Here is a 14,326-nt window from a genome sequence, read left to right as displayed (position 1 = left end):
TTCTAATTCATTTGCCCTTAAATCAAACAAAAAAACATTTATTAATATTAATTTTTTTTTTTTAATTTTGAGTATAATGGATTTAAACACATTATATTAATATTTAATATTTAAAATATTATATTATATTATATTATATTAATATTTATAGTTAAACACATTATATTAAATTTAATATTTAAAATATTATATTATATTATATTAATATTTATTATATTATATTATATTAATATTAATATAGTTAAAATGTTAAAAACAATATAGTTTGAAGGCATATTATGACACTAAAAGACAGTCTGTCAATTTTTTTTTAAATTTTGAGTATAATGGATTAAACACATTATATTAATATTTAATATTTAAAATATTATATTATATTATATTAATATTTATTATATTATATTATATTATATTTATAGTTAAAATGTAAAAAACAGTATAGTTTGAAGGCATCTTATGAAACTAAAAGACAGTCGGTCAATTTTTTTTTTTAATATTATGTCAAAAACAGTCAATCAAATTTTTTTTTAAATTTTAAGTATAATGAATTTAACATATTAATTAATATTTAATATTTAAAATATTATACTATTTATATAATATTTATTATATTATATTATATTAATATTTAGTTAAAATGTCAAAAACAATATAGTTTGAAGGCATATTATGACACTAAAAGATAAAAAACAGTAACTGGTATAATATAAGGGTATTCTAGTCTTTTTCTAGAAGTCATGAGAAGTCAGTATGGTTCCCAAACAAACTTCCAGCACAAAAGTACTTCTGCCAGTACTTCATAGAGTTGATTGCCAAATGCCATTTCTGCACATAATTACTTTTCCAGCTCCTCCATAGAGTACTTCAGCTCCTGTTCTTTGGAAGAGTAGTTCTGCTCCTGGTATCCAAACAGGCCCTTAGTTTCAAATTTAAGAAAAGGGTAATAAGATCATTTTACATTAATTTATTGGAGAAGACTAAATTGAAGGGGTTATATAAGCATTTTAAAGAATATTTGAGATGCATCCCATGTGTTATGACATTTCCATCTTGACTTAGGGTTTTCTCTCGTGGACTAATGAAAAATAACTTTAAAAACCATTTTCTTCAACTTTTAACAAAAAGACCCTTGAATTTTTATTTTTCTCCAAAACGAATTAAACACAACAAAAAAAAAAAAACTCAAAGTATTTTGATCATCCAAGGTCTTGTGAATTGAAGTAAAATGGGTCCTGTCTGCTTCAAAGTTGGCGTGAACTTCAAGAGCATATCAGCATTTCTCTAAAAGTATAATTCATGAACAAAATGTTTTCATTATTTATAGGGAAGCGTTAAAGGGACATAAGTAAAACATACGTAAAATGCAATCATTTTTCAAAATATGGGTTAGAAGTTTCGGATTGAGCTGATTTTTTTGTGAGGATGATCTCTATGATGAGAAAATCATCCTCACAAAAAATCTTATAATCCCATCAAAAGTGATTTAAAATGTGGACCATCGATTTTATTGCTCTTTAGCCTTCAAGGTTAGCTTTGATATCTCATAAATATGTAAGTCAAACAATTGAATTAATGCTTCTGTATATGCTTGATGTTTGATTTCTCTAAGATAGATTAGAAATATCTTTGAAGGTGAAAATATTAATGGAGGAACGTGTGCATCTGCACTTCTCATACCTTTCCTTTAGCTTATGCCTTCTTTTACTGCAAAAAGTCTAACCTTATGCATGGTTTTAAAACTCAATTTCGCGTCTCATCTTGTCCATGCCTAATACTGAGCCATCTCGGACGAGTTTTCCGATACATTTGAGACGTTTCGTCCAAAAATTTTAAAAAATGAATGCGAGGTATTAAATCTCATTCTAAAAATTTATTTATGTGTCCATCTCGTTTATGCTTGATACCGAGACGACTCAGGCGATACGTCTCAGTCTCGGACGAGTTTTGAAACTGTGACCTTATGTCAGATCTGTTATTCTTAAAGGTATTATTGAATGTCCTTCTAATTTTTGTTTGGTTGTGCCAGTGATCCATTCTAATTTAATTAGGAGATCTTAAAGGCTAAAACTTCTTTTTTTCTTTCTTTTAATTATTCTGTAATAATATTCTGTTAAACTTGCATCCATTTCAAGATTGGAGGTTTTCTGAAACTGATTTTATTGATTTTATTTTAAGAACAAAAGATGTCAAATCTCCATAATGATTGAATGGTCCACCTTTATTCGGGCCATAGCCGGGCCAAATCCATTTTGATCTCTTAAGCATACCAAATAATAATAAATTAATCAAAATAATATTTTATTATAAAAAATTAATTGCATTCTATACACTAATATTTTATGGACACCATTATTAATTTATAAAAAATTATTATGTAATATATTTTGGGTCTTGTTAATGTGTGCTCTTTAGGACACAAAATTCCCTTAAATTTTTTTTTTTTTTTTTACCAAAAAGCCTTCTGACTCGAATTTCCAAAGTGTATTATTGCACTTCAACATGTGCCCTTAGGACACATGTTTTAATAGTGCAGTGGGCCGAGCTACCCAATGGGCTTTCATTCAAAACCCAAACCCTGTCCTATAATAAAGTGGTCTAAGCCTGACTTGATAACTAAATTACTAAATCCAAACCTGGTTCATGGTGGGCCGGATTGGGCCAAACCTGGCCCATTGAAAGCCCTAGTGAAAGTGTTTTTCTTTCTTGATAAAAAAAGTTGAAGTCCGTCTCTTACTTAGTAAACTTAGGGTCGTTGAGTTTGCCTTGTTGCGTAAAAGAAGGGAAAATTACTTAAAAGGACCCTGGTGGAGGTATTTATTGGCAAACTCATCTTTTTAATTTACTGTCAAGTTTACTACTTTGTTATTTATTATCGAATTTGACACTTTTTTTTAGTGTCGAGCTCACAATTTTTACTGTTGAGTTCATCACTCTTTATTTACTTGTAGAGCCCATCACTTTTTTCATTAAAGGTGAACTCGACACTGGTAAAATCCACCCATTTTCATTTTTTAAGTTTTTTCGACTAAAATACATGGAAAGATCGACTACGAACTTAAGATGATGACTTGTTTAGGTGATTTCAACCAAAAAAAAAAAAATCATTCTTGATTGATTTTCATTCAAAAATTAAGAAAAAAAATGAACAAAAAAAAAAACTTAATTTTTTATATACATCTTCAAAATGTTTGAAAATAGTTTCTTCTTCCTTCTTAAATCTTTCGTGACAGAATGGAGTCTTCGTAATTAAAATGCCAAAAATCCAATTTTTTTATAATGAAAACAATGAGTTCAAACGTTTAAGGAATTCAATCGTGAGAAATGGGGGAGATGAGGTCTAGGAACTGTTAAGAAAATAAAAGTTTACTAAATGGACTATTAAGAGACCGTCCAAAACTTAAAACTTAGGGACTATTTAGAAAAAAAAAAGTCTATCCGCCAGGGTTATTTAAGTAATTTTTCCTAAAAAGGAAAAATTACTTAATAGTTTCTAACACTAACTTTTCTTTCAATTTAGTCTTTGACTTTTGTGAATAATCAAAATAGCCCATTTAGTAAATTCATCTTTTTAAACACGGTCTTTGAACCTCACTCTAAACATTTCTCACGATTGAAATGTCAAAATTTCCCTAATCATTCAAACTCACCATTTTTGTCTAAAAAAAATGAATTTTCAACATTCGATCAAGTTTTGGAGACTCCAATTTGAGGAAAAGGATTTGAGAATGAATAATAAGTTATTTTCAAGGATTTTTTCAATTGTTTTACTTTCTTTTTAGATGAAAATTGATTAAGGATGATTTTTTATATTTGAAAAAATCTACACAAGTAGATCTTAAAATGGTACGGATTTTATTCAAAATCCGAATTATCTAAATTCAAATTTAGTGGGTTTGGTTTCACCAAATATATCCGAATTAAAATATGATTCAAATATGAGTTGATGTCCCTTAACCTGAGTCAGATCTTAATTGGATACGATTCCATCCAGTTAAAAAATGGATATGGATATAGACACATTCATATCCAACCCAAACCCGACTCATTTTAAGCACCATACACAAGTCATAATGTCAAGTTTTAAGTTGATATTTTCATATATTTTAGTTGAAAAACTTGAAAAAAAAAAAATGAAATCAAGTGAATTTTATAGTGCCGAGTTTGACAATTTTTAAATGTCCAGGTCACCAATTTTTTAATTAATTCAACCTCACCAAATTTTTTTTTAATTTTAGAAGTTGATAAATTTTTTTTAAACCTATCAAGTAGAAAATTTTGAAAATAAATAAATAAATAACTTTTACTTATTTTAAGTCATTGACTGTATTTTACTTTTTTGGATTTAATAAGTAAAAATAGGAGTGCCAATAGAAACTCTCTAAATATTTCAGGAAACTTAGGGTGATAACTCCAAAATCCGACGTGGAAAGCATGCGTGACTTGCTAATTTGCATTCCGCCAGGCCTTCGCCTCCCTTCCATAATTAGTATCGACTGTGAGTCTGTGACTGAAAGCCTGACCAAAGTCGGACTCCTCAGAGCTCTTCGGTCTGATGTATATGTAAGTCCTAAACCCTCTTCTAAATTTCACAATTATAATCCTAGGGTTTGTCTTCAACTCTACAATAGAAGTTTTGGACGAGATTCAGAGGCTTTCTTCAACAGATCAAGAGGTGTTCATCTCTCCAATCTTCATTTTTGGTTTATTTTATTTTATTTTATCTATCTTTTGTTTTAGTTCTCTGCTTGTACAATTTCAGTTTTTTTTTTTGTTTAACTCTTTGTATCTACAATTTCAGTGATTTTTCTTTTTTCGATAATTGTGATTCAGGTACTCTTTCCCTCTTAAAAGAGTTTGGCCTAGGGAAAGGGGTTACTTGGAACCAGATTTTCTAACTCCCCCTGTGACAAACTCTCCATAGAATCAAAAAAAATATTTCTCGGGATACGCAATCCCACATCCCCATAAATATGTGCAGTTGTTTATCCCAAGAAAAAAAAATCTATGGTTGTATGTACGGCCACGTGCGTAGTAATGATTTCCTGTAAGGTAGAAAACTTCAAACTTATATAAAAAGATAGGATTTATGAAACAGAAGCTAATATTTTTCTGATAAAACATTATATGATTTTCTACGCGGGATTTAGGCTAGGTTCTAAAGAGATAAAATTAAGTTGAAGATTTTGTGGTTTTAGAAAGGAAAGTTAAAGGTTTTGGCTAGTGCAAGAAGAGCAAGGTAAAAGGGGGCATGTCACGAGTTTTAAAAGATGGGTATCTCAAATATTCACTAAAATGTAGGGGGGTGTCTAAATCATCTAAAAATTAAATTTGACATGGGGACAACAAAGTGAGAGGGGCATGGTTTTTAAACTCAGTATCTCGTCTCGTCTCGTTTCGTTCAGCTCTGATACCGAGTCATCTCGGATGAGTATTTCAATATGTTTTGAGACGTCTCGTGAGACAAATCAAAAAATTGCACGTGAGTCATAAAACTCGGTCAAAAAAATGACTTTGTGAGTTGGTCTCGTTCAACTCTGATACCAAGTTAACTTGGGCGATACGTCTCGGTCTCGGACGAGTTTAAAAACCATGGAGAGGGGGCATGTCATGAGTTTGAAAACACAATCGTATCTCAAATGTTTAGGAGGGCGAGTGCATGACATCACTTACACAAGGGCATCTCAAAAATTCGCTATAAAGGGGTGTCTAACATCACACCCAGAAAAAAAGAGGTAGAATGTGTGTGTTAAACCATCAAGAACCTAATAATTATGGCTCATTGTGCGTGCGTGCGTGCGCCCGCGCGCGCGCGTGTGCGTGTGTGTTTGAAGTTGTCTTACATTACATTATTGTTGTTGGATAAAAATGATTGACATTCTCTTTTAATCCTTTATTGTTACAGATGGAGATATATATGAAGGTAACGAAAACCATTGCCTTGGGAGTGAAGAGCTCTGATACCATTGAGGATGTCAAAGCCAAATTCTGTAATGTCGAGGGTGTTTCTGAAAACCTTCAAGAGCTATTTTTTGCTGGGAATCATCTTAAGAACGATAAAAATTTGGTTGACTATAACATACAGAATGGCTCAACAATCCATATGTTTATCCATTCAAGGCCTGGAATGAAAATATATATAATGGCGTCACAACTTGGAGTGAGAATTACACTTGATGTGAATCAATGGGACACCATTCATAGTGTCAAGACCAAGATTCAAGAAAAGGAGGGATTCTCCATTGATACACAGATCCTCTCGTATGTTGGCAAACTACTTGACGACAGTAAAACTTTGGCGGACTATAACATTCCGAAGGCATCCCTTCTTGATGTACGCTTTTGTACAAGAGACAGAATGCAAATATTTGTCAGTTTACCGATGGGAAGAACGATCAAACTCAAAGTGAAACTATGGAATACTGTTGAGTATGTCAAGACCATGATTGAGGGTATTGCGGCGATCCCAAAATATCATCAAAGACTCATTTTTTTGGGAAAGGAGTTGAAGGATGAGCAGATCTTGGTATGCTGTAATATGAAGAGTAAAGCAACATTGCATCTATTTGTTGGAATTGAGATATGTGTCCAGAGAGTAACAGGGGAGATTAGTGTACTTGAGGTGCTTAGATCAGATATTGTCGATAATGTGAAAATTATGATTGAGAACGAGAAGGGTATCCCAATGGACAAGCAAATTCTCATTTTCTCTGGTGCATATCTTGAGGATGATCGAACACTGGTTGATTACAATATTCAACCAGGGTCTACAATATATTTGGCCATTCGGAAGTAATGGGAAGCGGATTTTTTTGAAGAAAATGGAAGATGATTACACACTGACTGATAATTAAAAATATTTAGAAGGTTAGCATCAATTAACATTTTCTAACTTAGGAAAGTCGAAGTTATGCAAATGGTTTTCTTCCATTTTGACTCTTGAAATCTCTCTAGACCATATTGTTTGGGTCTTGGATGTGATATTGGATTATATTTATTCATCCTTAACAACTGTTTTTATACATTCTGTAAATGACATTAAAAGTATTAAGCAAATTTACTCTCAATTTCCTTGGAAACCTAATGAATTTCACACCTTGCATTTCAAATCAACTGCCATGTGACTGTTAAAATTTCACATAATTGGATAAAATGATTTTTCTAGTGTTCAATGAATGGCTAAGATGGGAGGATATTTCCTAGGGATTTGATGTAAAATACAGGTTTCCTAGGGATCAATTTCCCTTGGGAAGTTTTGTGTCCAATCAAAAGCTAAGATGGGAAGAGACTCTCTGGCATGCTTCCCCTTAGGCAAGATGACCATTCATGTCGGCAAGGTGATGTTAAAATGAAGCATTGGACGTTTGCATTCTTTTATATATACAATTAATATATAAAAAAAATTAGTTTATTTGTCTAATTTAAAGTTAAAATTGTCTCTTTAACACATAGGCATAGCTCGAGTTAGAATGTTAGAACATCTCTAATGGAGACGTTAAAATCTACATATTAAAGGTGCCACGTAGGTGCACCTTTATCATATGTTAGTCATTTTTTAACAAGTAAATTTATTTAACGAGTTTTAGAACTCCAACGTACTAGCCACAGTTAACACACATATTAGCATCTAACACACTTAACACATGAGTTAATGTGTCCGTTGGAGTGAATTAACGTTTGACACTAACGTACACTTTAATGCATCGACTGTGGATGCTCTTAGATAGAATTGTTAGTTCAAACCAGGCAATCCATGTAGGGTAGCCAATTGGGTTGTAACCTGATCTGGCTGGTTCGAAAAAAAGTAAAGAGTAAAGACCTTTATATGAAGTCCTACAAAGATAGGATTAGAAAGAAATTTTCCAACCCATTAAATCCAAACCATACTAGGGCTTAACAGTGCCTAGCCCAGCTCGGTTGTTTGTGTCAGTTATGTTTCAATGTACCAGGTTGAGACCTAAAGACGTGAAATAGGCAGAATAGTTGGTTTATTGGTAAGAACACAGCAATAAATTATGAGTTATCTTTAAAATCAGAACTTTAAGATAAGATGGGTTTCTATTTCTTATCTAAGTTCAGAAATTTAAACTTTGTTTCTCAATTCATTTTATAATTCTCCCCTTAGGTTTACAAGAATTTGATCTATATTGGCGTTGTGATCTAATTCTATTTTTTATTTTTTAATGAATTTCGTTTGACATCAAACAAGAAATTGAAATAAGTTTTGCAAGAACAAAGCAACACCTCACAATCGGGTTTAAGAGACTCAAATCAAAGGCACTGAACTTGCTGGGGCAAAAGCGATTAAAAGAACGATGGAACTCTGCACCATACGTTCAAACAATTACATGAAAATACGAGTAATATAGGGTAGGACATTTCCTTTTCTAGGTGATTTATGCTGTCCAAAAATCAAACCAAGCTCGACGTGAGCCCATTAAGCCATCCAGGATGGGTTACTGCTTCAAGCCCATGGTTCGAAGTTGCCCATTTGACAGCCCTATTTGAACTACCAATCTGGAACCAAATTGTTGATGTCCACTCTATCATGTCCACACCATGGGAAATGTGGATTCATTATCATAAGAGTCGTGATGAATGCACGCGGTAATGGTATATGGTTGGGTACAGGGCTGATGTGGCATGAACACAGAACCATAAATAGTTGTCATCGGGATACATAGGAAAAAGATGTGCGGCTCTGTGCCCTTACCATGTCAGCCACGTACCTAACCACGTGCATTCAGCATTATTCTTATCAGAATGACCCTCAAAGGAAGGGCATTAATGATACTTTTTCTCTTTTCATTGATAATGTGATGGACGGATTGATTGGCATGTGTGATGCTTTAGTTAATTTACTTATCGTCGGTATCCCCATCCTTTGAGTGAGACTAATCCCACGGTCACATGCATCACCCTTCAGAAAGTCCTATCTGCAACTAGTTGAGTCGAGGGTCAACCGGACCTTGGAGGGTGGCCCCAAGGAATTCATTGCTTCGTAGGGTTTCGAACACTTGAGCTTACAAGGCTCGGCTTGCCACTAGGCCAACCCCTTGGGATTACATGTGACACTTCATGATCATGGGTGATTTAGCCATTTCCCTCCATATTTAGGTAAATATTAGAGATATTCCTATGTTTTCAAACTGATACGTGCCCTTCACCTCAATCTTCTCAAATAGACTAATGAAAATGTTCCAAATGCCCTCATCTTCAACATGTAACAAAAAGCCCTTGATCTTTCTCCTCGAAACAGTCATCTTCAATCTCCCATGTAAATTGTATAGCTGTATCTTTCATCTTAAGATTCTATATACTTCAACCTTCAAACCTCAATGAAAGATATAATTTTTGGGAAGTAGAAAAAGATGAAATTTTATGTACAAAAATTTAACAAAAGAATCAAGATTAAAAAGGATGAAAGTTAAATATATTAAAATACTTCATCGAAGGTGAAGAGTTTGATGATGATTAGTTTGGGGAAGAAAAATCGAATAGGATTTATGAGAAACTAGAGAAAGATTGAAATTTAGGTAGAAAAATTCAGGGTTTTCTATTGGATTAATGCTAAGTTTACAATGAAGGATTAAAGCGATAAAGGAATTTTAGGTAAAGGTTGAAGAGAAGGGCATTTGTGTTTAATTGATCTATGTTGGAGACCTCAATCAAAGGAAGCATGCCATCAATTTGAAGCCACAAGGGTATCTCTAATATTGACCAAAAATGAGGGGGTATGTCTAAATCACCATATTTTCATAAGTCACAAATTGATATGTTCACATGTGTGAGTCAGAATTGATGGGTAAAAGTCTCATTCGACCCATTAATACAAACCTAACTTGATGAAAGACACGATTGTCTTTCATTTGATAAAGACCGAGAGAGATTTTCAGTGAAAATGACTGAAAAAAAATTTCATTGGAAAATTTTGAAGCAAAGCTCCATGGATTTTTCTCGCACTTATGTTGAAAACCAAAGATAAGAGATATTTACAAAAAAATGATCAAGTTTAGATGAATTTGCGATTCTGGCTCACTATTCATTTGAACTATAATGAATTCGGAGGTTTAAAAGTGATTATTTCATAGATTTAAAGTGACAATTTCGCAAGCCAGAATCGTAAATAACTCATTTTCAATTGACGAAATAGTAATTCACCCAGGAAAGAACCTAAACTGCGCAAAAGATATGACCATCCGACCTGGTAGGATTGATTTGATGAAAGGGAGGGGAGCTACTAAAAAAAAAAAAATTTACCCTTCTATTTGTGCTTTAATTTGAGATACCTTGTAAAACAATTCACTCTCATAATCTGAGCACAAAGGAATCCACATCATCAATCCACATTGACAGTTATAGATAAAGTCTATCCCACTTTCATTCATGAAGTAGTGGTCCATAATTGTCCCAAACACATCTTCATTCAAATAAGATCATATTAATTAGTGGAGTTATGTTTAATTATTCCGTTATTTAATTTTCTTATGTACTCTATAAGTAATCTCTTCAATAAACAGATAGTAAGAAAAAGTACTCTATATTTTCAACTAGTTCATGACCCCCCAACTCCCTCACTTCCCTCCCATTCTCCCTCCCTGCCCCCCTCCTCAGTATTTTAAGATGACATTGCCCATTGACATGAGCCTTCTATCATGGACTAATTAGAAATGACTTAAATATCCTTTTTTTTTTTTAACCTCTTAACAAAAAAACCTTATTTTCTCATCAAAATCATTCAACTTCAAGCTCTTCAAACTTACCATTAACTATAGGTTGCCCTACTACAAGAAAATCATGTTTGATAATAGTTTCAAAATTTGATGATTTGGTTAAACTCTACTCAATGTGTATTGATTGGACAAGTCAAATATACATACATACATACATATATGGGAAAAGTTTGTATGGACCAAGGTCTACATCTGAGCCACGTGGACTGTCCTGTTAGTCTAAATGACAACTCAGTCCTCTTGTTTGTGGTCTAGATTGGGTTATATATTTGTCCAAAATCTTGTACTTAAAATCGTGCTGTTGAAAATGAAGAAGAAAACATTACAACAACAAACAAAACAAAAATAAATAAATAAAAACCCTCACAAAAAGCCTAGATTAGATGGATTGAGTTCCTGTTAGGCTTCTCTCCCAGAAAGCGCTATCAGATCGACTTGGTATCTTCCTTAGCAAGCAGTAGTGGCTTTCATTGAGAGAGCTAAAAAGACTGAAACTTTGAGAAGTAAGTCACATGGGGAGGGGGACCATGCATATATGGAGAGTTTAAGAGCCAAGGCATGTGATTTTGATTTTAGATTAAAGTGTACACCAAGGGAGCGAGGTACGTGAAGTTCCTGTACATCCGGAGTTGGGTTCCAACTCAACTCCTTGTCGAATTTGATGTGTGCTGTGTGTTTGATTGGTAATTGCTAGACATTTTATTCGAGCACTAATGGACTTGCATGGTATAATGATCAGAAATGTCCTCTGATCCAATGGCTAGAAATCACTGGTCAGGGTGATCGTTGGTGTAATATATGTGTCAAGGATGGACCAATCATTCATAAGTGGGCTTGAAAGAGTGTGTCAAGGATGGGCCAACTCCTGGAAGTAGGGGATCTGCACTCAGTGAACTAACATAGTCTAGCTAGCAAATCAATCCTCCCTTAGTGGGCCAAAAAGGCAATATTTATTTATACATACATACGGCAAAGGAAGGAAAAGCTTTTGGAAAGAGAGTCAGTGCAATTAAAGTCACCAACAAGAGAAATGAAAGGATACACTACCTTGTGAAACTATTAGAAAATTAAAAAAATAAATAAAAAAGGAGAATTTGTGGAGATCTTCTGTCAAGCTTAATGAGATTATGATGGGATCAAATCATGATTGGTTGGTTTTATTAGAAATCATTATTTGACGAAAGTAAGTTAGACCTATTAGAAATTTGACCAGCCCAAAAGAAATTGGATCTTGGTCTATATTGTTTAAGTCCGGTCCATTTGGGATGGATTGGGCCGGCCTATGATAAATTTCCTTATCTTTTGGTTGAGAGGTATTCTATGGTGGTGTGGAACATCATACGTCATAGATACCACCAACCGAATAATACATTGAATCTTCAATGTGGGCCAAAAGCCCCAAAAAAACTCTACATTTGCATTTTAATGTACCTTATCATAACTCACTCCAAACTTTGGCATTTATGTTTGAGCTATGTACATATAAATAATTGGGGAGGTGACTTGTCGGCAGCTTTGTAATTTACTAAAGTTTTAGCATACTTAGTGGACAAAAACACTTTCCTAAAATGGCCTGGCAGGCATTCCATCAGACCAACTGTTGGGATGAGAAAATACACAAAATATATTGTAAAATTCATAGTTTTTATTTTTGTGTTTTGTTTAGGGGAGGGAATTGAACTCAAGACCTCTAGAAATTTATTTTTTTATCGAAAAACATGAGTTTTGAATGCGAGTGAGAAAGAGAAGACGAAATTTGTTTTTGTTGAACTGTAGATGATTAGCAAAGAGTAGAGAGAGTGACGGTCGTCTGACTGCACTGTGGATTCATTCCTGAGAGGACGAAATTGATTTTAAGGACAATGATTTTTCTGTGCCTCAATCACGATAAATTAATTTAATTTTAAGAACTATTTGTTTTAAGAACATAGAGTCAGAACACAAAACCAAATATCCAACAAAGAATTCCTAAGAAAATTATATCTCTATAAATTTAAAAATAAAAATAAATAATAAATAAATTAAAACTGTATTAAATCCTAAAGTCAAGCAAGCAGGTTAGGGCGTTACGCTAACCATTTGAAAAGTTCCTTTGTTTATGGGGAAAATTGCCCTTAAATGAGATTGAGGATCTTAATTAAGCAAATGAACAATTGTCCACTGGGATGAGACTTGAGAGAGAGGATACTCCTAGTTATTCCCAAGAAAACTGTATCTCTGGACAACTTACGTTGATTTGTTGGAAATTATACTAATTTCTAAGAAATATGTGCTTTTCGTAGGAGACTCGAACATATTGTCATTGTTAGAGGTTAGAAATTAAAATCTGAGTTTATATATTATATGGATGATTTTGACCTAAAGTCAAGCTGTTGATTTAGTCAATTGCCTCAAGTCATACCTAAATTGACTTAAATGCCCTATTTTCATAGTTGAGTGTGAATTGATTGAAGTAATTAACCCAATTTCCATTTTCAACCTTTGAAGTTTGAACATTGATTTTGTCGTCTATAATTTTATAGTTTTCAACGACAAGGCTGAAATTGTTAGAAGGATAGATCACAACAACAGTACTTCTTAACATAAGAGACAACTACTTTCCAAAAGAGAAAAAAACATGAGACAACTCGGTATAATTAAGGTTATAGTAGCAATAAAAGGGAAGAAGCCTCATAGATTGTTTGGTGGGAACCTAATTTTGCGTCTTGAATTTAAGATTTTGTCTAATTTTGAGTCCATTTTTATATAGGAAAGAGTCGTGATTTTTTTACTTGATTTTGTCATTTGAACTGTAGTTAGCTGACATGGCAAGAGCAAAGAACCATAGATCATTTTCTTTGGGATACACAAAGAAAAAGATCTATGATTATGTGCCCTTGCCACGTCACCTGAGTACAAACTAAGTGAAAAACATCAAGTCCAAAAATCATTAGCCAAAGAAAAAACATCTAAGAAAATCTTTTCTTTTATATATATATATGGGAAAAGTCCATCAAAAGTGATTTACAAATTTTTGATAAAAAATTGCCAATCCGCAATTTCTAAACCATTTTTTATGGGATTAGAAGTTTCAGATTGAACTGGTTTTTTGTGGTCTTCTCAGCATAGAAATCATCCTCACAAAAAATCAATTTGATCCGAAACTTTTAAGTCATATAGGACAAACGTGATGGCTCCTTAACGTTGGCTACTAAACACTTGACCCTATATTTAGAGTGGGGTTTGGGTTCCAACGACTCATGAGAAAACTCGTGATTCCTACCATGTAAATACAAAATCCAACAATTGAGATATATACATATCCCTATAACAAACATCTCGTAGATACTTACCTCATGGAAAAAATATCAATCGTTGCATTTTGTATTTAAACAATTGAGATCATGTGTTTCTTCCAAGAGTCATTCTTCATGAATTATCGGATCCTAAGTCATATATTGGAGATTGATGGGGTTGAATATGGTAGTTTCCACTAATCTCCCTAGGATTTGGCATACATTTGAGGTTTGATTAGGTCATTTTTATATTTTTCTTACCTACTTTCCACCTATTTTCTTGAAGAGAAGTCAATGTTCAAATATTGAAGATGAAGAATG

The 14,326-nt window shown here is 33.1% G+C and overlaps 1 protein-coding gene across 2 annotated transcripts; it reads left to right on the top strand.

Annotated features, from left to right (window-relative positions):
- Positions 1-4,423: 4,423 nt before the first annotated feature.
- LOC147402069 (polyubiquitin-like) lies at positions 4,424-7,163 on the top strand. 2 transcript variants are annotated; one of them, XM_086443581.1, is made up of 2 exons: positions 4,424-4,560; positions 5,903-7,163. In XM_086443581.1, the coding sequence occupies exons 1-2, from the start codon at positions 4,432-4,434 to the stop codon at positions 6,791-6,793; spliced, it is 1,020 nt and encodes a 339-aa protein (XP_086299707.1). In that variant the 5' UTR covers positions 4,424-4,431; the 3' UTR covers positions 6,794-7,163. The 2 variants fall into 2 exon arrangements, with proteins under 2 accessions (XP_086299707.1, XP_086299708.1); XM_086443582.1 differs by having other exon boundaries at positions 4,429-4,672; positions 5,903-7,139.
- The last annotated feature ends 7,163 nt before the right edge of the window (positions 7,164-14,326 follow it).

This window comes from Akebia trifoliata, chromosome 5, assembly GCF_017979445.1.
Source record: "Akebia trifoliata isolate Shusen 1 chromosome 5, ASM1797944v1, whole genome shotgun sequence".
Classification (NCBI taxonomy): domain Eukaryota; kingdom Viridiplantae; phylum Streptophyta; class Magnoliopsida; order Ranunculales; family Lardizabalaceae; genus Akebia; species Akebia trifoliata.
The sequence above is the reverse complement of the archived record's forward strand: the minus strand, read 5'-3'. Positions and strand labels throughout refer to the sequence as shown.